This window comes from Rattus rattus, chromosome 3 (assembly GCF_011064425.1).
Source record: "Rattus rattus isolate New Zealand chromosome 3, Rrattus_CSIRO_v1, whole genome shotgun sequence".
In the NCBI taxonomy this organism is placed as follows: Eukaryota; Metazoa; Chordata; class Mammalia; order Rodentia; family Muridae; genus Rattus; species Rattus rattus.
In genome coordinates this window covers 101219275-101246259 of record NC_046156.1, presented here as the reverse complement: position 1 = coordinate 101246259, position 26985 = coordinate 101219275, and the positions used below count along the sequence as shown (strand labels likewise).

Below are 26985 nucleotides of genomic sequence, written 5' to 3'. Positions count from 1 at the left end.
TAACGGTCGAGCCATCTCTCAAGCTTTCCCTTCCCCTTTTCCGAGAAAAGGGGGAAAAAACGTATATTGTATGTTTGGTGAAAATAGAAGAAAACACCATACCCAAAATAGAATGTCCAGATTGTGAAGAGATGAATTATTGATTAGTGTTTTAGTTTCCTGTAATGAGAGCGGGATGTCTCTAGATATTTATAATTGGCTGTGTGCACGCAGCAATCTTGGAAGGTCTGTGCAAAGATCGAATGAATTGTGCTTAATTAAAGTGATTATACCAGGAACTTTGTGACACTGTTTTTAATTTGAAAGTGAAAGGATATCTTCATTACTATAGAATATTCCCTGCCTTCTAGCTCCACGTTCTAGGGCAAGGCTTCTGTCTGCTTTAGCACACGTAGCTACTAATGCCTAATAAGTTGGACCACCAAGAAACTGTCAGAAACAAAATGGCAATCGTAATTTATGTACTCAAGCCATTAATGTGTCCATCAAGTGCGTGGCTATTTCTTGACATCACTGAACTCTTTATCCAAATGTTTGTGGTGTTTCCATGGATATGTGTCTACCGTTTATCCTTATGATCAGCGAGTAGCTGCTGCAGTCCACTTAGGCTCGTGGGCTATGGAGGGAGAGCACAGTGGAGTGCTCAGCGTTGTGGCTGTGTGTCCCAAACAGGTGCTAGCTGCCTGTAGTTCCCTCAAGAGAGAGGCCCCTTAGTTCTTCCCCAGGGGATATCTGATGCTAAGAATCCTGCTTTTTATTAGACAGCCATTAATTGTCCAATAAATAAATCAACCTTGTAATAAGTTCCTAAAGAAAAACTTGATCAGCCATGCATCGGGTTTTATTACAGATCATGGATCTAAAGGCACCCCATGCTATGTGTAGTTCCTTGGTGTTGTTAAGGTGAAGCGGCTTTTAACCAAACATTAGCGATGTGGTGGAGCTTACTCTCAGGAGTTGATTACGCTTGCCTCCTATTTGTGCCTTGGGTCTTTTTCTCAGTGACAGGTGGATCCTTTCTTAGTTCGTTTTCCTCAGTAAATACCAAGTTTTGCTGACATGGTCCAGTTTGTCCCGTTTTCTGAGCCCTGTAGGATCCAGTTCATTTAGCACATCACCTGGAGGTTAAGAGAAATTAGCGAAGCTCTTTGTAGCTAAAAGTCTGCAGAATGGAAAATTGCTTGCTGTTGGTAAATGCGTCAGCCAGCCTCAGGGTGAACTTTACTCAGGGCCATGGCCAGAACGAGGAGTTAGTGGAGGGACATGGCCAGGAAGTAGTAGCACCTGCAAGAATCCTTTCTCAGGCATTGAGAGGTTAGGAAAGTCCTTGGCTGGTACACAGCAGAAGAAAAGGGAGAGGGGGGCATCTGTGGGATCCAATTGTAATATGTGTGTACCCCAAATACATGCAAATAAATGCAATTGAGGCAGAGAAGAGAACCAGTTCAGACCCTCGTGTGGGCTGCAAAATTCTGTTGCTGGTAGCAAGTTCGTCAGGAAGCCTGTGTACCAAGACCACCCTATGTGGAAACACTAAGGTCTGTGTTGACCCAGTGACTCAGGTAAGGGTCACATGGCACTTCTAATCTCTGAATTTACCTCAATGCTAAGATCCACAGCTGGTGTGCAGCCTCCTCTAGCAGACAACAACTCTGTCACTGGTCTGCACGGCCACATTTATTTTTAAGGTGATTCATTTGCTCCCATAAGAGTATAAGAGTAAAATCACAATACTTAAGAAAAAGCATCCTATCTGGGCAAACACTTTTATAAAAATGAATCTCCATGACACCTTAGGTTTTAGAATCTCCATTGAGTGTTGTGATTAAATTTTAAGTGGGTGTCTGATGCTTTTATTCAGATACAAAATTTTTATTGAGTTAAAAAGATACTAGCTTATTTTGATGTGAGGACTGATCTGAGCCTCATTTAAATGCCTGCCCTTACCAATGGAACTGCTAAATCCCGGCCTTCGCAATAAGAACAGAGGTGGGGTTTTTTTGTTTTGTTTTGTTTTTTAATGTAAATGAGCCTATTGAAAAGTTTTTTTATTATTCATTAATTTTAAACTTTAATTTGTTGTATTTATACAAATTACTCCTTTTTATAGTAGGGTTTGTTTGAATTGAAGCTACTGAGATGATTAGGAGATTAAACACTAAGCGGAAAACTGTTTAAATGTTTAAGGAATTGGGTAACATTTGAGCATGCAGCCAGCTGTTGAACAAAGATCACCGAAAGGGAATTGTTAATACTTGCTAGGTTGCAAAAGAGGATAATAGCAATTTTATAAGTTAGAATGTGAAGCTTCGTTTGAAAACAACTCTTAAAAAAGTTTTCACTGTGCACAAAACCCCCATATCTCCATTCTTCTCGGGTACAATTCTTCCTCAGATGGGGCTTTGTTGGTTGAAAAGAAAAGGCATCCAACCAGACAGTTCTGGCTGGGAAAGGCCGGCCTGCTTTCGAACGCATAGGGGCTGAGCTGGATCAAGTGGAGAGACGCAGTGTGAATCACTTATTGTAGCTCCATTCACCCAGTGACCACACAGTAATAAATCCATGTCAGTCACACCCACGAGGCTCCTTTAATGTCACCCATTGGCAAAAAAAAATCAGACGGACAAATTTTTCCCTTTGCTTTAATAGTCTGAGGCCAGCCATTAAGTCAAATTTCTCCTATAGAAAGGGGTTGCTACTGCCTTCCAGCAACTCGGGCTAATCTTGCATGTCCTTCTTTGGTACCATTCCCACATGCCTTCGTTCACCCCGGAGCTCCCTAGTATTTATTCCCTCTGCCTCTGATGTGGCCTGGGAACGTTGCCTTAATTTGCTGCACCTGTTTGTGCTAGGAGACAGCTGTGCCCGGGAGCTTCCTTTGGACGGTTCTTGATATGTGCGCCTTTTTACATTGGCAGCTATGCTCACCAGCCAGCCCTTGCCCTCAGTCTGGGTTCATGCCTGAGGCTTTCTACCCACACCAGATGCAGGCCTGGGTGATAGGACAAAACAGCTCAGAAAATGTTTGCATGGGAGGGATTTGAGTGGAAGGTAAGCACCGGAAGAAATTGAATGTTTTCAAGTTCCTGAATCTGCCTCTCCAAGCAGTGCTGGGATCCGACAGGCTGATCATTTAAACAGCATCTCAAATGCCTGATAGAAGCCAGACTAAGACGGCACTGCGAACCTGGGCCTATTCCTCTACATGTGTAGGTGACTCTCCTTTGCTGACTCAGGGAAGCAAAAGGTCACGGGCTTAGGCAAATACTGCATAAAGTTCAGGAAGATTTAAGAGAGTGAAATTAAATTTTGAGAGACAGGGGGCTGTTGATGCAGTTAAGAATACTGGCTACTGCTGCATAGGACCAGAGTTCATTTTCCCAGCACCTACGTGGCAGCTCACAGCCCACCCTTTGTTCCAGTTCCAGATGATGCCCTCTCTGGCTTCTGTGGGTGCAGGGAAACCTAAGTTAGAAGGAGTGACTTGTGAAGCCTTTACTGCAAAAATCGCAATGAAATTGGTACTCCTGGGCTTTGTTGTACAATGGAATCAGGGTACCTTTTAAAGTTTTTTACATGTATTCATTCATTCCTCTATCTTCCTCTCTCCCTCCCTTTCCCCCTCCCACCCCTCCAACTCTCAACCCCCACTCTGTGTATATGTGTGGATATGTATGTATATCTTGTGTGTGTGTGCATGTGTGTGTATGTGTATGTATGTATCTGTGTGTGATCCACACACATAATGTACCCCCATCCCATTGTACATGTGTAGAAGTCAGAGACAGTTTAAAAGAGTCAGTTCTTTTCTACCTTGTGGTGTTTGTTTGTTTGTTTGTTTGCTTAGTTTTTTTCCCTGGGGATCAAACTCCAGTTGTCAGGCTTCTTAGCAGTTATCTTTACCCACTGAGACATTTTATTGGCCCCCTAGGAAATCATTGGGAAAAAACCAGACCCTCAATGCTTGACTCCCATCTCTGGATGTTCTAATGGAATTTGCATGGAACAAGCCTTGGGCAGTGAGGGTTTCAGAAACTCAGGAACTTAGCACTACAGTGAAGTTTAGGAGCTGGGGCTGCAGCCTAAAGAGTGAATCAGGATAGGCGTGGTGAAGAATGCAGAAGGAAAGTGACAGTCCCCTTCAAGTTGAAAGGATTACACCCCAGGATGAAGGAAGGTTCCCTTGCATCAGAATAGAAAATGCAGCTGTACGCCACTGGCCTGGTCACCAGGTCGCAAAACATTCACATTTCAAACAAATTCTATCACAGGCTTTTTGAATAGCAGCCTGCACCAAAACAAGCACAGACCAGTCCTTGCATTCTGTCTATCTGGTTCTGTAAAGGCATCAGCTTTTAGGTATGGCAACCTTTCCTTGTAAGAGGTTCAGTTGAGGCAAAAGCAGCAGAATTCACCAGGCACAGGTCCAAGTCTTCTATTTGCCAATAAAAACCAGAAATCATCCCAAACCCTTGGCTGGCTGGGCCCAGATCCAACTGGGGATCAAGCACAAACACGGTTTCTCTAAGAACTATATAGGACACAGGTCTTGCTGGATGTTTTTACACCCTCAGACGATGGAGGAGGTATTTCTAAAAGCTTATTCATGCATATATTTTGCATTTCCTAAAAGCCCCCCAATGGGATCCTGGCTTTTGTAATTATCATGTAGTTAACAAAACATGACTTTCACCAATAAAACCTCATTGTTGATGTTTATTTGCTATTGGCCAAATTTCTGCTCTCGATTGATATATAGACAGAGAAGAGCTCACTGCAGCTACTCCAGAGTGTGTTTTTGGCCTGCGACCTTCATAGTGTGATAGCTTGAGGACTATGGGCAAGAAAGTTTAGACCAACTGGTCCGTGCACAGTGTCACATAGGTTATTCTGAAGGTATTCAAATACCAGACTTTGTATCAAGGAAGTAATGGGTATCCCTGAGCTTAGATAGATTTGAAAGGAGACGAGGTTAACATTCTTGTGTGATGGAGATGCACTCCTCCTGTCTCTCTAAGAAGACTAGATAAGGACATGGGGGAGGAGAGAGGGACTGCGTGGCTGTCCTTTGGTAAGCTTGGACAATGCCCTCATTGTCCGGCTCTCTGGTGACTCACATTGCCATCTGAGAAGAGCTGCTCCTGCCGTTTCTCACATAAAGCATCGATTGCTAGTTTCCCTCCTTGTTCAGTACCTGGAGATCTAAACGCTGGTCTGAAAATTCTCGATGTGGTTATTAAATTATCTCGCCATATCTCTGGGCCTTTGTATATCTTGCTGGGGGATTCCTTCCTGGGGCCTTTGACTCACTGCTTTTCATTACTGAGGTCCCATCTTTGATGAAGAGAAAATCAAAGTGAGGATTTGCTTGCCGTGGGAGTCACAGCCCTCACCTCTGCGGGCTGTGAGCTGCTTTCTCACAGCCAGTTCAAAAGACAAGGCAGGGATTTTTTGAGATCCGTGTTTTATTTCTTTTTGATATTGAAGCTTTGGGTACTGGCGACCCCTATACAGAGCTCTGTCTCGGTAGCAGAGATGTTTTCCAGGTGCCTTCTCTGGTCCCAAGTAGGCCTCTGCTTTTGTTGCCAAAGGATCCCTATGCCTCCTTGCAGATCAGTTTTGAGGTTGTGGGTTTTTTGTTGTTTTTCATGAGTCAGCATTTTCAAGCTCCTTTGCATTGCAGTCAGGCTAATCCTGGTGCTTATCGGTTTTGTCAATAGAATCTTGTGGGCTACACATGACATTTAAAATTCTCTAGCTGCTCTATTAAAAAAAAAAAGCAAAGGGGAAAATGTAACTAAGTTTAATAACATTTGGTAACCCAATATATTAAAAAGGTCACTTTAACCTATAGTTAATATTTAAAAGATTTAAGTTTGTATTTTATATTCTTTTTCCATATCTCCTCCCAATCCTGAATGGTGGCATCCTTCAAAAATAACAATAGCAGATTGGTTTCAGTGGATATAAAGCACATAACTCTAACATCTTAAATTTCATACTCTCACTATTTGGGCTAATTATTCATCTAACCAAAATGATATGAAAATGGAAAGTAGACCAGTGGCTTCACACGGTGGCCATCTCAGCGAGCCAGGAAGATGCAAGGACAGCCAAGCAGTAAAGTAATGGAAGGAGAAGACTGCATATGACGCAGCAAAGCTTACAGGCCTGGACAAGGCTCAGCATAGAAGTCCCCAGGAGAAAGCTCGGCCTGTAACGGACCAAATCTCACAGATCTTTACCTAGTTAACTTTCTGTTTCAGCATCAATCCACTCACAGTGACCTCAGGGAGCAGATACAAATGGAACCTGGCCCCTCCACACGCTTATTCAATCCAACCCAAAGGGACAGTAAAGCCATCTTGGTCCCTGCTGATTCCCTCATTCGTACCATCATGAAACTGGAGTGTGGGTTGTAGTATGCATGGTCGGGCAAACAAGTAGTGCTTGCCTCCTTCCTGTCTAGCCTCTGCTCTTGTTTCCTGTGAGAGAGGCTCAGGTAAGCAGTTCTGCACATGTCCAAAAACCCAAGCAAATGGTGTACATTTAAAGTAGGGGAAGAGCTCTCCAAAATTCCAGCTACCTGCATGAGTTTTTGATAACAGTTTACAATGACTTTTTCACTCCTCCCAGCTTCGTCTTTTTACTAATAATCACTTTCTTCTTGTAGTAAATGCTAATTAAGTCATTAGTCTTGTTGTTATCAAGCCCAATGCTTAACCAAACAAATGAAACTTAATTCTCCTCTGGCGCCTTCAGGTCATTTTGATGATAAACAAATGTATGCATGCATATATGTATGTATGTATGTATGTATGTATGTATGTATGTATGTGTGCATGCATATGTGCATGTATGTATTATGTATGTATGTGTGCACAGGATGGCGTCAGATAATCCATAAAATGGTTAGTTGCAGATGTGACTGCAAATAAACCAGACTGAGTGTTAAGGTCCTTTGGTTTACAAAAACTTCTTTGTGCTGAAATTTTGAAAGGCCATTGCTGAAATTCTTATAGTTTCTGCGTAACCACAGGTTTTACATTTTTGTGAGTTCTGGAACCCATTGTTGGATCTGGGGAGAGTAGGCTGGCCACAGACACAGTAGATGGCTCTAAAAGCAATGGGCTGGAGGCAAATGCCACTTTTTTGCACCACCATTCATACGAGATCTCACTTGTCAGCTTTACAATGGCACCAAGCAGTGGTAGAGAACTTCTCTAGCATGCCTGAGGTCCCTGGCTTGACCCCCACTTACCACCACTACCACCACCACAACAAATAAAAAGTGTTTTCCCGTATTAGGAGGTGTTGGCACTTGGGAAAGGCAATCACTAAAAAGTGTTTTTAGGAGGACAAACCAGCGCTATCAAGGTTTCCAAGCCTCGTGAGATGTGCCAGCCATAGTCATCTCAAAGGCAAGCCAACAAACATGACAGTGCTTCTTCCTGCTCTGCCTGTGGCAGATGAGCACTAAGCCTGGGGTAAGGAGAAGCACCCTTGGTAAAGGTAAAGGTCCTTACTGTTCAATAGGTGCGAGGAAGAGCCTCCACGCTCAGATCCAGAGCACTAATTTTCCAGCATCGTTGGGTTGGGACCAGAGTCCTCTTTTCCACTTCTTTACTACTGGTTCCATTAACACAGTTCTCAGAGGGCAAATCAATGACATGTGACCGGAAGGCAGACGATAGAGTGGATATATATGATATATGGTATATATCCTATACATAAAATAAAACATATATAATATAGAACATAGAATATTCTATATATCATATATTATATACATACATATGAAGTGTCTGCTGAGATACTGAGAGTCCTCTTCTATCTTTAAAATCATGTTTATGCCATTTCAAAGTAAATGGGGCCTTTCTGAAGAAACCCCGATATCCCCAAGAGGAATCAATGGAGACAATCTCTTCTGTCAACAAGGAGCTCCCAGGAGCAGTTCAGTGGAAATGTTAATAGAATACCAATATCACAAATGTGGATGTGTAGCGAGACGGGAAAAACTCAACAATCGTGAAAACGAGAAGAGAGAGGAGGGCAGCCAATGGCCAAACCTTGAGGTGCCAGCAGCAAGAGGGATGGATCACCTTACTCCCCTCCGCCATGGATGGCTTGCAAGGAGTAATTAAGTAAGAGTCTGTAAATTTCTTGAAGCTCTTCGGAGAAAAGAGCTATTTAAATATAAATTATGACTGCCCAGTTTCCATCTCATGTCAGGCATGCATGGTTAGCCGTGTCTCGCGTGAATTATGCTGCCTCCAGCTTGTCAAGGTGAACATCGCAGCTCGACCTTCCTTCCATCTTTGACCTGGTGGTGAGGAGATTTACGCCGCCGCCGCTGTGCGGCTTCTGAGGACAGGCCCCACCCCTTTGAGCTGTGTTTAGAGAAACCAGAGCTTCCATGTGCGCCCCTTGCTGCAGATGTTTGCTTTAAGGGTGGGTGGGGATGGAGGTGCAGGACAAGGAGTCAGCTTAGAAAATGATGTTCCCTTCTTTAAAAAAGAAAACCTTTCAACTCACGGTGTATTGACGTTTCGCCTAAGGGAAGAACTGCATCAAGCAATGGGAGAAAAATGTATCTTCAAGTAACTGTTTAAGTTTCTTAAGGCTTTTATAAGACAGGATTACCAACTGTGTGGCCCAAAACAATGGAAATGAACTTTCTCAAAGTCTCAAAGCCAGAGAAAAAGAAAGGTGCCGGAAGAGGCACATGCCTCTGGGGAGTCTAGAAACAAGCTTGTTCTTGCTTCCTCCATGGGTATGACTCTAAACTAACTCCACCTTCTGCAGTCATCTCTCTCTCTCTCTCTCTCTCTCTCTCTCTCTCTCTCTCTCTCTCTGTCTTATGTCTTATCACATACACAACTCACGTACTAAGGGCCCATCTTCCTCCAGACACCTCAGCAAATGACACCTACAGCACCTATTTCCTTCATCCACGCATCCAGGACTCCCTGCTCAGTCCAACCAATGAGTGTTCTTCAGACACCATCCCCATGGAACAGCACCAGGCCACAGATCTCTGTGCTTGTTGCTCTCGGCTCCTTTCTCTAGGTGAGGAGAGAAACACGAGTTTCGAGTGGAGGACTGAACCCAGGGCCTCATGCCTGTCAGTCAAGGACTCTACCATTGAATCCTTGATCTTTCACCCTTTGATCTCCACCTTCTACATTCACATAGGGCTAGAAAAAATGGAGTTCCCAACCATCCTGTTTGCTGGGTGGCAGCAGACAGGTCTGCCGGCAAACTAGTTCCTCTTCAGTAGAACCGCACTGGAGATCTTTGCCACGTTTGCCCCATGATGATTTAGGAGCACTGCCCAAGATCCTGAGGGAAAAAAAAATGCAAACTCACTTATCAATCACTGGGAGGCAAGAAGAAAGAATGTTTCATTCATATTCTTAGACGCTGGAGGAGGAGGGCCTGGGAAGGAATCCACAGAAGACCCCCAGGGAGAGTCCTAACAATAACTCCTTAAAACGAGGCTTTAAATGGTCTCAGCTGATCCATATTTTTAGAAAATTGTTTTGATGCAGCCTGCTTGTCTGTGCTAACACGGCCAGAAACAGGAATGAGAGGGAGAGAAACACACAGCTGTGATCTCTCTCTCTCTTTATGCCTCCCATGAAGCTTGGTGTAGTACACATCTCGCTTGTCAGCCGTTGATTAGCAGATGCTGGGGTCTACTAAGAGGAAGGCATAGTTCTCTCAGGCGCTGTCCTCCAGTCCTGAGTAAGCCAGGGATGTACCACTGAGGACAGTTCTACTGGAGAGAGCCTAGGCTGAGCCTCCTCGCCACAGCTGGGAGAATGCTCTCTTTGCAACCTTGAAGTGGGGGAGGGGGGTTGGCTGGCCAGATGCAGGAGGAAGTCTAGGTCTTCTATAGGGTGACCATGTTGTGACTCTAAGCCTCTTTAAATACTATGTGGCCTGTACCAATCTTCTCAGGTACCCGTGTCTTTTCTCTGTGACATTGTGGCATTACAAAAACACAAGCCCTGGGCAGAAAACATGAGCTCATATTGCTCCGGATGTTTCTGTTGTTGCTGCTCTTGTTTTGTTTGGATTTTTACTTTCTGTGACCCGAGGCTGCCATTTAGTCTCCTCAAGACACAGCTTAGCTTCCTTCTGCTAACACCAAGCGACGTACGTACAGAAAAATGGCCGTGGTGCTCATATGCAAAGGAGGCACAGGGTGACCCCCAGAACATCTCAATGGGGTATCACATTTCACATTTTGGGGAAAATATTTTTATATATCAAAAAGAAAAAGATTTTCTATAGCATAAGATAGAAATTTCCACGATGATTTTCCAATAGATATAAGAAAAATAAATGGCCCATACTCTTTTTCTTTAGGAGTATTTTGAGGGCAATTGTTTTTTAAAAAGAGCCATTATGTCATTTTGAGGATTCCTTTTAGCTCTTGTATTGGGGAATTCAACCCCCAAACCGTGTCTTTTATGAGTTCTACCGTGAACCCCCAAAATGTATATGTTGTAGTTCTAATTCTCAATATCTTAGCAAGGGTCCCCATTTAGACATAAGCTCATAAAATGGTGATTTTTTTTTTAAAAACGTGAAGGCAGTAAGTTGAGCCCTAAACCATCTGATGCTTTTGCAAGAGGAAATGTAGGCCTGTGCAGGCAGAAAGCCATGAGAGGACACACCAAGGCCGTGCCACAGACACAGGCCCGGAAGATCCAAGCCTGCCTACATTTTCATCTCCAACGTTTGTGTCTAGAATTATAATAAAATAAACTTCTGTTGTTGAAGTAATTCAGTCTGTAGTAGTTTGTTATAGTCATTTTAATCGACACTATGGTGTCCCTGGGCCTACTAAGTGGCAGCCATCTTTTCTGGTCCAGAATGAATGAGTTCTGCAAACGTTGCTTACCCTGTCCCCCATCTCTACCATTTGGCCGCAGTTCTCCTGTACTCCTTTGATTCCTAACTTGCCCCGTTTCATTGTGTGGCCTCCCAGTCTGGGACTGATTCCCTTCACCCAAGAAGTGAGCATGGTAAAACCCTCTCATTCTCCAGAGGACACTGTCCACTCTTTCTTGCCAAAAATGAATTGAGATGATTCTTAATATATGCTTTATACTGTGATCGTTAGTAGATAGGACCCATTCAACCTTGAGCTGGGACAAACTGACATTAGTTCCTTCCTTTTTGATATGTGCATATGTTATATGTGATTAGACCATATTCATAAGATATATTACACAGGCAATAATCTGAATAACAGATACAGACTCAAGGTTCAAAATATATATCATATATATTTATATATGTATGTAAATATATCTTATGGATATGTGTATATATATTATATATGTGTATGTATCCATAAGATATATTTATATATCATATATCCATAAGATATATTTATATGTCATGGTTTAAATCTTAAGTCTGTATCAGATTTAAGTCTGTATTCAGGTTTTCTCTGAGTAAAGTCATATTTAGATATTTAGATCTTTAGGCTATTGGTTCTGGGCCTAGAGAGATGGCTCAGCCACTAAGAGCACTGGCTGCTCTTGTCAACCTAAGTTCAGTTCCCAGGACCCATGCTGCAGCTCACGACCACCTGTAACTCCCATTCCAGGGGATCTGCCACCCTCTTCCTGCCTCCCCAATATTCCCGTGGGTGAAAACTCTTTTATGTAAAATAAAAATAAATATTTTGAAAAGAATGATCCCAATTGTATCTCCTACCCATTCTTCAAGAGCAGAATTTAGTCTTTTCAAAGTTTGTTCCTCGTATTTGAGTGTGCTACTTAGGGTAATGCCTTTTAAATTGTGAGTAGCTTCATCGTAGCTGCCTATCCCTGGATTTAAAAAATACATTTCTGTTCCCCACTGCGATCTACTTGGAAGACATGCTAATATGTACGTGAACATATAATATATGCTTTATATTCAAATGTATAAAACACTGAAGACAATATGTTAGGTGAGGAAAATTCAGTTAAAGTTTTAAAAATCAGACCCGGTGGAAACAAAATTCTCAAACAACTTTCAAAACCCACTTGTGACTGATCGCGAAATCACAGATGGGAGGTAGAGAGCTGGAGTTATCCTTGGCATTTCAGGAGGGGGAGAGAACGGAAAGGAGAACCATTATAGAGGACCTGAAAGAAACGTCTTCCCAGTCGCTGTCTGTCGGCTCCTCCAGGTGGCAGAGCGGTGGTGCTTCAGTGGAATTTACAGTATTTTTAAAGGACTTGAGGAAAACAGATGGGATTCTTACTCTGAAGTCCCATGAAGTAGAAAGAAGGAATCTCTCACCCTCAATCTCTCTCTCTCTCTCTCTCTCTCTCTCTCTCTCTCTCTCTCTCTCTCTCTCTCTGTCTGTCTCTGTGTTTGTGAGCTTAAAGTCTTTGTGTAGTCCATCCGTGTACCTGATTAATGCTTCTCATCAATAATGTTATGAGGTGCTCAGATCTTCTAATATTTCGCTGGTGAAAGGGCAGTTTACAAGTAAAGTTAATTTAAAAATCATTTGAAACTTGTTACAAACATATATATATACATATATATATGTATATGTATATATATGCATCTGAGACTTTCCCCCCTGCCTTTTAATTCTTTAATTAGAGGAGAAAATGAGCTGGTCATTTGGCACTTGCTGTATGAGTTCAGGTTGTTATTGAGGTCAGAGTTTCGTTCTTCGGGCTCAACACTATGTCAAAATGGAAATAAGCCCCTGCAGTTGAATCTGACCCTCCGACCCCCGAGTGAGTGTCTCAGGTGCTGGCATTCCTTTAGTAGATTCCTCTACTTCAGATCTCTGCTGTCTTCAGTAATTTCAGGCTGTTCGGATATCAGTGCTAGGGAGAGGACATTGGTAAAACACTGTGAGTCATGCACAGGCGCAGGGGCAGTCGCTGTCACTGAAAGTAAATGATCCTGGAAAGGAACATGCTCTCTTCCCTGGGTCCCCTCCCTGTGTGACTGTGCTGAGAGAGGCCCCGTGCAGACATGATGACCACCAGCTGGCACGTCTATTATGTGCTGTCATGACTTTACTTTGATGTCACACCAGCTCCAAGTTGTCCAGGTAACCTTATTCACCATGGCACCAACAGAATTCTGAGGCTCCAGGAATCAACAGGCCTAAGCCAGATCCTGACCCTCAGACCCCAAAGCTAACTGCCCTCCTGTCCCTTTAGTGCTCAGGACTTCATTTGTGGTGAAATCTGGCTATCCTCCTCCTTCATTCATTCTGAGGAATAACTGAGGAAGTAATCATGCTCTTCTCTTCGCAGCTACATAAGGTTCAATCTAGGTCTGCTTCTCTCTGGTGCACATTCCCGCATCTCTTTTCTTCCCACGGAACTTAGTTATTCAAATCCCTCTGGTTCCCAGGCCGGCCAGCCCTTCCCAGAGGTCACCAGTCCTTGGGTCCTCTGTATAATATCAAGACCAGGTACTTGGAGTGTTCTGCTTAGAATCAGTGCTTCTAGGTCTTTCGCCTATCTCCATTTAAACAGGACACAACTCCCAAATCTGCCCCAGTTCTTGCAAGAGACATTGTGACAAGAACCTGTTCTCCAGAGACAGTCTATGCACAGGACTGGCCCTTGATCTCACCACTGAGGTCCCTGGTGTCAGTTAGCCCAGGGATCCTGGGAAGATTCACGATGAGCACATCAGACATGAATGAGATGGCTTCCCACGCTCAGAGCAAGGGCTCGGTGAAGGAAACTGAACTGGTTGTTTATCAGGAATCAAAGCAAAGATCTGGATGCCTGGCAGGCTGGGAGGTAGCTGGGGAGAGCATTTGATTTCAGGATGCTAAGTTGTGCTGTCTGTGAGACCAGATACATGGTGTTATCTGCCCTTGAATCCCAGCATTTTGCAAACCTGTCCTATAAAACAATGTACCCAGAGGGTACAGTATTTCCCTGTCATATAACCACTGTTCTACAAATAAATGTTTCTAGTGTTCCTTCCACTTTGTTAGAATATTCTCAGTCAGGATGTTATCTACATGTTTTATCTAACCTTTACACTGACTCTGATAGACGCAATGGTATATCCATTTTTACAAAGAAACTTCTAGAGTGCAAGAGTAAGACTTGCTAAGCCAGTATCTAATAAGCGGCAGACCAAATATTTGAATGCAAGGTTGCCAGACTCCAAAGCCCTCACCCCAACAGTTTTCCACTGGAAAATTTTTCTGCGGCTGGGCGCACACTTACTGGAGTGTTGTTGGAACCAATATGGCATTTTCCAAGCAAGGAGAGAATGAGCCAGAGTTTGCAGTGTACTTAAGAGTTCAGCTTTTTGTTTTTGTTTAATTTCTGAAAGGGTATTGTTGGAGCCTAGCCCTGTTTTTTTTTTTACTTGCATATTTAATCATGATGGTTGTTTGAGTTTTTTTTAAAAATCATTTTAAGAATAATTTATTTTGCACAGAGCCACACAGGGATCCTTAAGGGAGAAGACTTAAAAGTGAGCTCCACTGTCACCCTGGGCTCTCTGAAGTGTCTTGTGAACTCCCATTGGTATTTCTGGGTCAGCGAGCCAAGGCAAGATGTTTCTATTTTAACGTGCAGGAGAGTCATTTGGGAACTGTGAAAGGATTAGAAATGCCCTTTCTTGAGATTTGTGCATAAATCATTTTCCAAAGTTGATGGGTCCCAGTTTCAGTGCCTTCTGGGCCAAAGGATAGAGAATAATGTATGGATAATGGCAAACTCTTTGCATACAGCAAGAGGGCAATGGATGAGAGATGGCAAGAATTATATTAGATGACGCTCAATACCGACTGCAACAAATAACTCTTCCCCCTCCAATCCTCCAAAAGGGTGGCTTTCCAGATCCATAGAGAAATGGGAAAACGGGCGGGTAGGCGATAAGCAAATGGATAAACAAGTTTTAAAGACCTGCCAATCTTAGATCCACTATGGTAGGTGATCAGATGTTGGCTGTGCATTTCTACCAACTCTTCTAAGAGTTGAAACTTTGTAAACTCATGTTAGACCCGAGATGTAGCAATTCCTAGCCACAGAGCTGTGGTTGGCTCTAGAAAATGTATCTACTGTGAAGACATGAACAAGCAGTAATGTATCTTTGCTGTTGATGATATTATATTATTCCTTGTGTGTGGCAAGGACTTCCCCCTAATGAATAAAGATTTCAGGGGACCAATCACTGGACGAGGAGTAGGTGGGGCTTCCAGGTTGGAGGAGGGTAAGAAGATGGAGAAAAGGGACTTGAGGCTTTAGTTCATTACATCTTCAACCCCAAGCTCTCTCCCCATCCAAAAAGCCTCAAGATGGGGAGAGAGCTTGGGGTTGAAGATGTAATGAACTAGAGCCCCCCCCCCCGTTAGATGGCAGATCCTCCAGTATCTGCCACCGAAGGATTTAATTTGATCTGGCTTACTAATTAGGATATTAGTGGTTGCACCCAGAGATCGAGTTACCTATTGATTCTAAACTAAGTTTGTGTGGTATTTTCCTTCACCCTGCGACTCAACTGAGTTCAAGAGAAAAGTATAGGGGATGTGGAATTTGGATGCCTGGGGCTGGTGTGGTATCGACCAGCCAAGGGAACTTAGCGAGTTGGGTAGAGAGTTTTCAGAGCAAAGGGTCAGAGAAAGTCTACCAAGATGAGAACACTCTGCTGATACCGTGTGGCCCACCGGTGCCTAGGGTAGTGTGGCATGGCGAGTCCTTTTTCATTATTTCCTGCTACACTTGTGTGTTCACTCACGAGCACCTTCAGCCACTGATGAAGCATCTAAAGTTGACAGGCACTGGCTGAAGTGCTTGTTTCTCCAGCAGTAGCATGACTGTTGATTACCCCCAACACAATCCCCTACAATACACTGCCATGCTAAGCCACTATTGTATGCCATGCTCCAAATGCTACAGTTGTAAGCTCTTGATGTATCGCTAAGACAATGATACAGATGTAGGCACCTTGCTAAGAGACGGGGGTTACTCCGTCTACTTTGTGTGTGAAGATCTCAGCTCAAGAGAGGTTAAAGGCTCATGGTCACACATCTAACTAGGGTGATATCAGATTCAAATCTGGCAGAAAGTACTTTAAGGGCCCTTGCTGCTTTCTGTGGGTCCTAGCCAGAGGGCTGGGCCTCGTCGGGATCTGTTCTAGAGTACAAATCAGAAGCTGCATTTTAGCAAGTGCCCCTAACCCTAAGCTGGTTCTCACAGGTATTGCTCTGTACGGCACTCTGGACATTTGAAACTACTGTAACTTTGTTTTCATTCCTGACACAGATATGGGACACTACTGGGTCAGTGAAAATAGCTGTCTCTTTTGTGAACATTGTCTAGAAATCTTACAGTGGAAGCCATGAGACAAACGTGTCAAGCCTCAGCCATACACTACCCTTGTCTTTGGTCATCCCGGTGGTGGTTCTAGCTCTACTCAACTCACATAAATGGTGCCACCTCTAAAAGTAAAGAAAAATAGATAACGAGCAAGACAGGAAAGCATCAGCGGGCTCACCCTCTGCTCCCATGGGAGGGCTGTCAGGCTACGAGTGCTCCATTTGCACTGAGCTTCTGTGTGGCTGATGTGACTTGGAGAACAAGTGCTCAGTACTCACCAATGTAAGGATCATCTCACTAGGACCCTCTCTATTTTTCCTTGTCAGAAGAGTATCTTTGAGAGAACAGGACACCGTCAGCATCCTGCCAATATATATGACAACACGCTGGCCACACTCTCCTGCCTGGGGGACAGGTTTCCAATTAAGACCATTCACTGACTCCTGAGATCAATCACGACACCACTTCTTCACAAACACCATCTTATGTAATCTTTCAGATGCCCAAGGAGAAGCTCTTCCCTCATTTTGTAGACCCTGGAGAAGTGGCTGATGGAGCTGAGGCACTTGTAGCCCAGGGCTGGGAAAATGAAGCCTTCACTTGCCTGACGAGTGTCACATGCAAATGGCAGTACCCTCCAAAATTTCATCCTCAGAAACAACTGTTTTTCTTTGTACCAGCGATTGCCTGGGACCCTAGGAAGAGAAAAGATGACAAGTTACTCATGGCTGAAATTAGCTTGTGAGGTTTCTCTGTGCGCTGGAAAGGCATCCTGGTGTCTAATACACTGGATTTGTCTTTTGTGTCCTGTGTCACATGATCTGGAAAAGGGAAAGAAGTGAGGATTGATGGACCATCTGGAAAAACATTTTAAGAAAACCCAGAGTTGTCTGCAGGATGATTAAGCAAAGAAAGACTCTGCCTGCGATTAGATCAAACAGGGGTGTCAGTGCAGAAATGAGCACATTTTTACTTTGTACTGCAGCACGGAGGGGTTACTTGTGATGACAAAGACCACTGCTCACTGGGATGCCTGCAGGTCCACTTACTGAACAGAGACTCTCTGTGTTCTAGAGCTCACACTGGGGTCACTGGGCCCCACCAAAGCAGGGATTGGCAGGTTTCTGAGGGCCTGTTCCTTGTCTGGAATTGTAGGCTGCTGGTTGACTAAGGCTCATAGGGTATTGAACATGTGGATGTGGAGAGTGGGACAGAGAGCACTTAGCTCTTTGGGGGACTCTGGGAAATGGAGGATACTCAGAACACTGGGTATGTGTCCTGGAAATACTGCATATTTAGAAGTACAGGCCTACTTTGATAAGCTTTTGTACTAAATACAGGCAATTATATCATATTATTCATTGATTATGAACTGTTGTATAACTTCCTAAGGCTTTTGAAAGTGACAAATAGCAATGCTACAACGGCTTGATATTTAACAAATATTATGAGGGAATGCATTGAATGGAAGTAATCCCATGGGCACAAGGTATAATACAGAATTAACCACAATACAATACCCAACCTCAAAGTAACCTTAATGTATGCAGGAGCTCCTGGGAGGGGTGAAACCAGTAGCTCACTTCTGGGCAGCATGGGGAGGCTGAATGCTGATGTTTCTAGACCTAAACAACAAGTATTTTCATGATGGAGTTTGAGAATTAACCCAAGGAGTGAAAATGTTCCTGGCCCTGCATTAAGGAAGACACTTGTCTCTCTCATTCTTATGATGAGATGAGAAGGGAAGGATGAGAGGGAAGGCCAGATCATGGTGGATTGGACCACACCTTGACCATGACCTCTTTGATGAGCATATACTTAGCCCTCTATTTAAACTTCAGTCTCACCTCAGGACCCAGAACATGGACTTGAGGGGTGTCCCAGGATCTCCTTCCTCTGCTTTCTGCTGTTAAGTTGGCGCTTGACTGGCTTGCTGAGGACTATTGGTGACCAAACCCGGCTTAGGTCACAGTCTGTGATCCCCAAATTCAATAACAAAAGTGTCCCTATTAGACAAAAAGAAGCCAACTTTCAGAGAAGCAAAGATCTCAAGACATAAAGAGCCAGCGGTGGGTGCAGTAGTCAGGGACCTCCAGGGCACTGAGTGGCTCATTTACAGTAGGTAAGATATTGGGAATTAGAGATGCTCGGTTCAAAGCCACCATGTCCCTGTTTGATCTCATGCTGCGCTTGAGGGTGTGAGCTTGAGGCTTGGAGTGGACTCATGTCCAAGTACTGAGATGATAGCAGATAGGAAAGAGCCCTGACTGGGATTCCAGAGCTCTGCCATTAACTTGAGATCTCTTTTGCTCGGACAAGCTTCTCGTGTTCTCTGTGCCTCAGTTTCTGTTACGTATTCAGAGGGCCGTGGCTTACTGGAGCCTAACCAACCTATCTCGTTACACAACATATAGTTTGCTTTTAGCTACATTTTTTGGGGGGTGGGGATCTGAAGAGTTACAGCACTAGAGCTCGCTCGCTGCTGCTCCCTCTCCACGGCTGCTTATTCTGAGACGTTTTGTAACAGAGTCCTTATCTGCTGCGGAAGAGGAGAGCATCTCCTACACAAATTAGCATATGGAGACTTTGAGATGGAAGCTTGCCAACCGCTCCAAAGGAAATGGTCCTGATAACTGGCCGCAAGATCCAGCAGCCTCCATGAGAACAGTAAAGAAAACACTTTCCCTTGGTGCTTGTCACAGAAAAAGAGATAAAGGGTCTGGAGGACAGATGAACGTTTCCAAAAACCATAAAAGATGAATTGATGGGAAAGACGATGGGTGGGAAAAGTCACATTATTAAAGAAAAGAAAAAAAGTGGAAAAAATGGCCCAGTAGTCATGGAAAAGAAGTGAGGTCACATACAAACTTTTAAGAGTAGCCTGGAAAAAAATAATAAAAATAAGGCTTTGTGGGCTGAGGAACGGACGGGAGGACTCCATTCTTCCCACCTGGGGAGAATAATTGGCAGTGGCTGACTTGGGGTTTGTTTTGGCTCGTTGGCAGGGGCAGGGTTGTTATGGTAATATTCCGGGGCCAAGTGTTCAGTGCTGAGTTTGAATAGAAAGAGCTCAGCAGCCGAGAGAGTTCCCAGCCCCAGGTTTGTTCTTGAACCTCTGAACTCTTCAGAGTGTAGGCTTCACATTCACATTCTAAGAAGTAATTAGTACTGTGGCAGAGACGGCCAGTCTTTCATGGGCACCGAAAAGAACTCTGAGAAACCCCTGTAGGAGGGAGTGGGCAGATGAAGCATCCTCGCTGACTGGGATAAAGGAGTTGACGTCTACGTTTTTTGCTGAAGTTATTTTTTTATTCTCTATAAATGAGTGCCTTGCCTACATGTGTATACAATGCCCACAGAGACCAAGAGAGGCTATTGGATCCCCAGAACTGGAGTTGCAGATGGTCGCAAGCCACAGTGTGGGTGCTGGGAACCAAACCCAGGCCCTGTGCAAGAGCGACAGGGTGTTTAGCCCCTGATCCATCTCCAACTGAACTAAGTGTTAACTTTAGCCAGCACCGCTCGGGATTGTCTGGCCCTATGCAGTTATCAAAGATCTTTTCCCCATTAACATTGGCCTCTCTCAAAAGGAAAATCCACGGACCTTGCTCCTAAAATATTTTAATTGTCCTTGAACAGAGTGAGCCTCAGGCATCACATAGTCAGGATGGAGTGACCAAATAGCCACCATCTTATTCAAATAGATTTGTTAAATTACAGAATTATCGAGTCACCTAGTCCCCCGCCCCCCATTTTCTTTATTCTTTTTTAGGATCTACAGAATGACCTTATCTGGAATGTGTTGCCCCTATCCCCGAGCCCGGACTGCAGTGATAAGGCTAGGAGAAAAGGGAAGACTCAGCTGATGTCTAATTTGTGGCTTGCTCATGACCTGTTAAAAGTCACAGTCTCTGGGAAGACAAAAATAGATCCTTCCTAGTCCCAAGTGAGTCTGACTCTCACCCCTCCACAGAATCTCACCCCCATTAACACTTCCCAAAGGCTCCTGGTGCCCTCCTCACTTCCCCTCCTGACTACACTGTTTTTTCAAAACATATGATAATGTGACTTTTTTCATAATTTTTTTTAACGTAGTGGCAATGGAACTTGCTTACACTTAAGCCCGGATGGCAACAAGGTCTGTAAATATAGCAAGGAAAATCTCTGCAGGTAATGTTAAAGTTTGTAAAGCTATTGAACCATTTATTCCTGATGAGCAAATTAAGCAACCTGTTGGGTCATTAAGATACCCCTTGAGCGAATACTTCAGCCCGGACCCCGTGTTGGCAGGGAGTATAAGGACCACACAGATAAGCCAGGGGCTTCCCCATCGTGCTTTGGTTGAACATTTCTATAACCTGGTCTGGGCTTCATCAGAGCCTCAACTGGATGGTCGCAGGTCTTTCTCACTTAAAAGGATGCTCTTGCTTTCACATTTTGTGGCTTTTATTTTACAACGTGGTGCATTCCTTGGAGACCGTAAAATACTGGTTAACTGCAATCCACACCTTTAGGGCAATTCGTTGACAGTTGAAGCATCTGCTCAGAAACCCCACTCCTGGAGAGAAGTTAACCAGTTTGTTAAATTCCCTGACTGAAGAGGTCTCCACAGAGATGGTTAAAGGCTAACCTTTCCAAGTACATATCACTGTCCATCCCCCAGAGCTTTAAAAATTAGCCCAAGCCTTATTCAAGATGATGGTTAATTGAACATATGCATACTGTTTGAGCAGGATGAGAAAATATTAAAAAAAAAAATCGTATCATGTCTCTTATACGAGTGAGGCATGGACTCAGCTATACTAGGTAACTTTAGTAGGAACCCCATGGGTTCAATTTAAGTTTTGTAGGCCTGTTGGAAGGTCTAGGAAAGTGAAGGTCGGAGAAGTTGATTTGAAGAATTACAAAAATCAGAGCTCCAGGGATCAGAAGAACCTGATGACCAACTGCTGTCTCTGGGTGATGTGGAGCCGGTGCCTGGAAGCCCCTCCCCAGACCTCAAATCGGCTGTCTGCAGAAAGGCCTACATCTGACTGCAGGAGCCAGTGGCAAACGCCCAGTTTCCCTGTCTCATCTTCTAATTCCCACAGGAGAGTGTCTCACTGTGACACAGACCTCATGCCAGCAGGGCAATGTAAAGGACAGACTTTAGAGTTAGAGTTCCTACCCATTGGCCTTACCTGAGAAAGGAGACTTTTTTTTTTAATTTTTGCAAAGCAAAAATTTTAATTATTTTTAATTAATAATTAATGCTTTAATTATTGCAAAGCAGCACCAGAGCCTGCATACCCATCTGGTAAGCCCCACGCCCTTTTGAAGTTGGCCCTTACACCTAGAGCAGAGCTCTCCACTAGAGTTCTCTGCAGCTATGAAAATGGTCACTGTTTGCACAGTGCAGTGTGGTGGTCACTTGCCACCCCTCCCTTCTGTAATGGGGCTGGCAGAAATGAAAACATTCTAAAGAGGCATTCGTGGCTCTCCGTCTATCAGACAACTGACCCCAAAGAAATGAGAATTCCCCCAGGAATCTGATCCCCACCAGAGTGGGACCTTGTCTCCCGGAAAAGGAAAGGGATCTCACAAAGTTCTAGCAACATGTCAGACCAGCTTACAGGATGAGACTGAAGCCGAGACAAGGACAGGTCAGTAGTGAGCAGGCCACACTTTGACTGGGTCTGCTCAGATATGCATATGCATGGCCTTCAATTCAAACTCAAGCCTCTCCTCAGGACCCCTAAGACTAGAGGGAATCCCCGGATGTCTTTCTCCCTCTTGCAGTGTGACCACACTGAATAATTTTCATTTTTTCTGCTGTCCACTATTAATTTGGCTTTTTACATTGGATCGTTGGGATTAGGTGAGTGGACCCGGCTTGAGACACAGGTTATGAACCCAAATTCATTAACACTTCCACCAAGTTGGACATAGGTATTGTCCATATGTCCTAAAGTTTTCTGAGTCTTCGGTCTGTTACTTCCATTATATTTTGAAATATTGATAAGGCTGAGTACTTGAGGGAGTTTCCAGGGCCCTTCACTATGGGGTGGAGTTGAGCTCTTGACTGTTCAGGGTTCTCACCTGTTAAAACAAACATTCATCACCATGGGTGTTCAGACACAGATCCTAAAGCCTGTGGCCACCAGGTAGCCCAAAGGTATCCACTTGCCTTCTGGAGATGTTCCTCAAAATCTTTGGAGTGTAGAGCATCCTTGTGTGGACATACAGTAGCAGATGACAAAGCACAGTCTACATAAATATTAACATAAAAATTCACATGAGTTACTGAACTCCACAGAACAACTAATTTTTACACGTGAGCCTATGTTTGCAGTTGCTTTCTCAAACTCATGCACAGGGCTGGAATGTAGGATAGTAAAGGAAGGTTTGCCTAAAATTCACACATAGACTGTGAGTGTCCTGTGTACAAAATTATTGCGAGTTTACATGGCTGAGTCTACGTCTCATGGTTTAACAAAGACGGTCCCAGATTTCGCAAAGAAACAGATTTTCAAGTGCTTTACTCTTTAGGGAACTGAGGATCTCCTTCCTATATGCACAGGAATGTACATCCAGAGCTAAGCATGAGTCAGTCTCTTTCTACAAATCCAGCTAGCATACAACAGGACAAGAGAGGACTTTGGGGACTTCATGATTAGTAAATTAGAATATTTATTTCCAAATTAGACAAAGAGATACTGATGACTTATGTGTTAACATTTTAAAAAATAATTTCACACTTGAACGAATTCTATCCCAAACATTTCTCTACTTATTCTTTAAACTTTACTCACAAAAATCTTAAAAAAAAAAAAAAAGGTGTTACCTATTGAAAGCTAAGTTCCATGTAATGTTCTTGAATTGATTTATAAATATTCCTGGGATTCAATTTGCACATCTTGCAATTTCAATTTGGTCATCTTCCTTAGTTATCTCTTTTTTATATAATAGTGGGGAAACTAGCTTAGGAAATATTTTCCCAATGGGGAAAGCCTGAGGACCAGTGGGGCATTTGCCTGGTCAGCAAAACCTTGCCTTACTGCTTTGTGGATGACGTTCCAGACAAAACATGGCTCCCGTCACTGTGCTGCAGACAGGTCACACCGCAGCTGGTGATTTGTATTGAGAATTCAGAACTCTCAGGTCAGACCCTCCGATCCATTTATTTGGGGTTTGTGTTTGTTTGTTTGTTGTTTCAGTAGACCAGGGTCGAGAGGAGAGGTACCAGGGCAGGAAATGAGTGTCACACTGTGGGGGCTGTCTCTCTTCATGGCTTAGCTCAGGGCTGGTGGCAGGGTGTGGAGACAGGGGTGGGGGGGTGTTTGGCGGGGGTGGGGGGTCGGGCGGCGGGGAGAACAGTTCTGCCCTGGATGGCTGTTAGAGAAACAGACAATATGCCCAATGGTACTCACTGGGGTAGAGTAGGGCAAACCCTGGGTGTCAGTGTGTCAAACTCAGTGTGTCAGTGTTGATCTCCTGTTACGGTATTTCTCATCCATGTTACTGTATTAAAGCGTGTTCCCACATAGGGCTGCTTACATGGTGTCTGAGAATTCCCGTTCTCACCCATCACACAACTGCACGTCAGTGCTTCCGGGTTAGCATATATAGGCTGTGGTTGAGGATAATGCTCATTGATTGGTTGACTAGATCTTTCTGTCAGATTAGTTTATAGAGTCTGGTGGTAAGAATTTAAATCTCTTTCGGGCTCTCATAAAGCCATATGCAAAATTAAAGGCTCACGGGAAGCAGCTAGCATAGTCTGCTGCCAAGATAACTTGATTTACACTAAAATAAAACCAGGTTGGTTTTACATGTATGTGAAGATTTAGTCTTCCATGCGTCCGCCTTCTAGATCGGTCCTGAGCTGTGTGGGTGTTGGGTGAGTCTCAACAGAGCAAAAACAGGCAGTACAAGTTCCCAGGCTCAAGGGCCCTGTAAAATTTCACAACGCTACAGCATTCATGTTGATTCTTCTGTTGGAAACAAATTCCACTGAACGGTGCAGTGCGACTCACTGATGTTGCCTGTTCTTGAGTTAGTTCTCCACGGGATTAACCGGATTGGTTGGCTTTTTGCAAGTGTGATCAAAAGAGACTCTTTTTAGTTCCTTAACACGACTCCAGAGGCTTTTAGTGCTCTTAAAAGGTAAAGTTGGAAACAAACCGAGTTGTTACTGTTTTTCTTCTTATTTTAAGTAGACTCAATATTGTTCTTGGAATCTAACTGACTTTACGTTGCTTAAAGGAATTTAACGTGGTGTTTTCAGAGAGCAGGCGCTATGGCTCTGTCGTGTTCTGAACTCTGATTTGTAAAGGCTTTCTGTTTTACCTCTACGCAGGCCTGTTGATTGGCGCTGGCTGTGCCCTCTACCCCTTGGGCTGGGACAGTGAGGAAGTCCGGCAGACTTGTGGCTACATCTCTGACCAGTTTGACTTGGGTGAGTTCTTGTTATCCTTCCTAGAAAAGGGGCTTATCTTGAAGGAAGACAGTCGGGGGCTGTGTTTGGCATACCTATATACATGCATACATACATACATACACATACATACATATATATATTTACATATATTTATCCATTCGTTTATTGACGAGTCATTGATACCCTACTGTTTGCCAGCACCATGATTTATATTGCAAATTCTAAGGAAAGGAATAGCCTTGCTCTCATGAGCCTTTATAACCTCTGATTAATTTGTTCAAAATCATGTATTAATCACTCATTATATATGCTGAAAACATCTCTGGGGGATTCACAGGCAAACAAAGCAATCAAGGAAAGTACAACGAGGGTAAAGTTTCTCTCCGGGATGTGAAACACTGTGTGAAAGGGGAGAAGAGGGGCTGGAGAGATGGCTCAGCAGATAAGAGCACTGGCTGCTCTTCCAGAGGTCCTGAGTTCAAATCCCAGCAACCACATGGTGGCTCACAACCATCTGTAATGAGATCTAATGCCGCCTTCTGGTATGCAGGTGTAATGCAGATAAAGCACTCATATACATAAAACAAAATAAACCTTTTTTTAAAAAAAGAGAAGAAAGGAAAGGGAGAAGAGGGCTGCCCCAGCGTCCTGAGCACAGAACACATGGTTTACCAGCAGTCGATGGAAGCTCCTGGCAGCACGGCCCTTTGTGGCTCTGCTTGTCTGTGCTAATGAAGAAGTTCGGGTGTTTTCCGCTTATAGCTAAGTGCATGCTACTCCTACTCGCTCTGCAGACTCCATGATTTCTAATGGTGCACATAGAATTCAAGATTTTAATTTGTGGTAAGTAGGGACCATTTTATTCAGTCAATAAAAGTTGTGCTGATCTAACCACCCCTTACTTCTTTTAAATTGAGAAAATAACTACGTTTATTTCACTTCCTATTGCTTTAAGGTGTGCTCTAATGAAGTGTTTGATTGAATATGTGTTGTCTCTGCTGAATTACATCTCTTGGAGTATTTTTTCTGGAATAGGAGTTAATACACAAAAGAATAAGGCCTTTAGACACTACGAACTAGGTTCATGACTCAAGCCCCTGTAGCAAAAGGTAGGTTAATAAGGGGAAAGTATGTGAATGTTTTTAAAATAAGTTTCAACAGGATGTTTGCCCTGATAAGAAGGTAACGACATTGTGTAGATGCTAAACCCATGGCTTCCTGTGCAGGTTTGATGTGTAATTAACACGAGTAATCACGGAGAGCTGTGATTGGACAGGGCTGTGTGGGGTGTGAGCCAATAGTCGTAGCAAGGCCATGTCTGCCTCCCTCTCTGTGTGCCTGTGTTGAAGAGACACGGACACTCTTCAGGTGCAGACAGTTGCTGCTCTTATGCCCTGCTGAGAGGGAGTACACAGTCTTCTTAGGTTCCATGACCTGTCTCTGGGCAGAAGGGCTCAGGCAGGTCAGAGTGTCTTTCCTGCCTCTGCTCTTCTCCCAAAGTCCAAGGCGCCATCTGTGGGGCAGCCGTGCTGCTGTGACTGTCAAGGGCAGCCAGTCTGTTCCCTCGGCCATGTGGACGAGAGGCTGAGCTGCTGCTGCTGCCCGTGCCGTCCCTATCTCGTGCAATTTACTGACCTAAACATCCGAGGCTCACCTAAGGCATCTGCTTCCAAGAAGAAAGATTCTGAGAGAACTGGCCTCATGGTTTTTATTATCTCCTAAGTCAGTATCTTTGAATCTTTATGTTATAATGTTGATTAGTATTCTTTTCCTGTTAATATAATGAGCTGCATGGCTAAGCAGCGCTTACAGGAAATAAGTGAACGACAAAAAGATTAAAAAGAAGTGAGACGGTGAAGATGAAGTGGTTTCTCCTTGGCTTGCTGGATGACAGTCACCTTGCTCTCCTCGGGGGGACACTGGCCCCCTCAGTAGAGAGCAGTGCGCTCCTAACAAGCATAACTACCTCAAGCAACATCCGGTGTCTGCCTCCTCTCCCCTCGTCCAGTACAAGCCTGCCTGAGTTTGGATTACATGTGCATAGTGCATACTATGTCCAGGGGAAATATTTTAAAATGTTGTGTGGCTTTTCCTTTCTCTGGTGTTTGAAGCATTCCTAGCTGCTTACCACGGGCCCCAACTCAGCAGAATCTTGTCCTCCGCTGACCTGACCTGTTGCTGTGACGCCTTGCATGGTTGAATTAATTAGCAGAGTGTAACGAGACTTGCTGGACCCCA

The 26985-nt window shown here is 43.9% G+C and overlaps 1 protein-coding gene across 1 annotated transcript in view; it reads left to right on the top strand.

The window, feature by feature from the left end:
- The window catches only part of Lhfpl6 (LHFPL tetraspan subfamily member 6), a 196637-nt gene that overhangs the window by 141773 nt on the left and 27879 nt on the right, over window positions 1–26985 (top strand). Inside the window, exon 3 of the mRNA XM_032898427.1 lies at window positions 24667–24765. Coding sequence (XP_032754318.1) covers window positions 24667–24765 — 99 coding nt within the window. The remainder of the gene's footprint in view (window positions 1–24666; window positions 24766–26985) is intronic.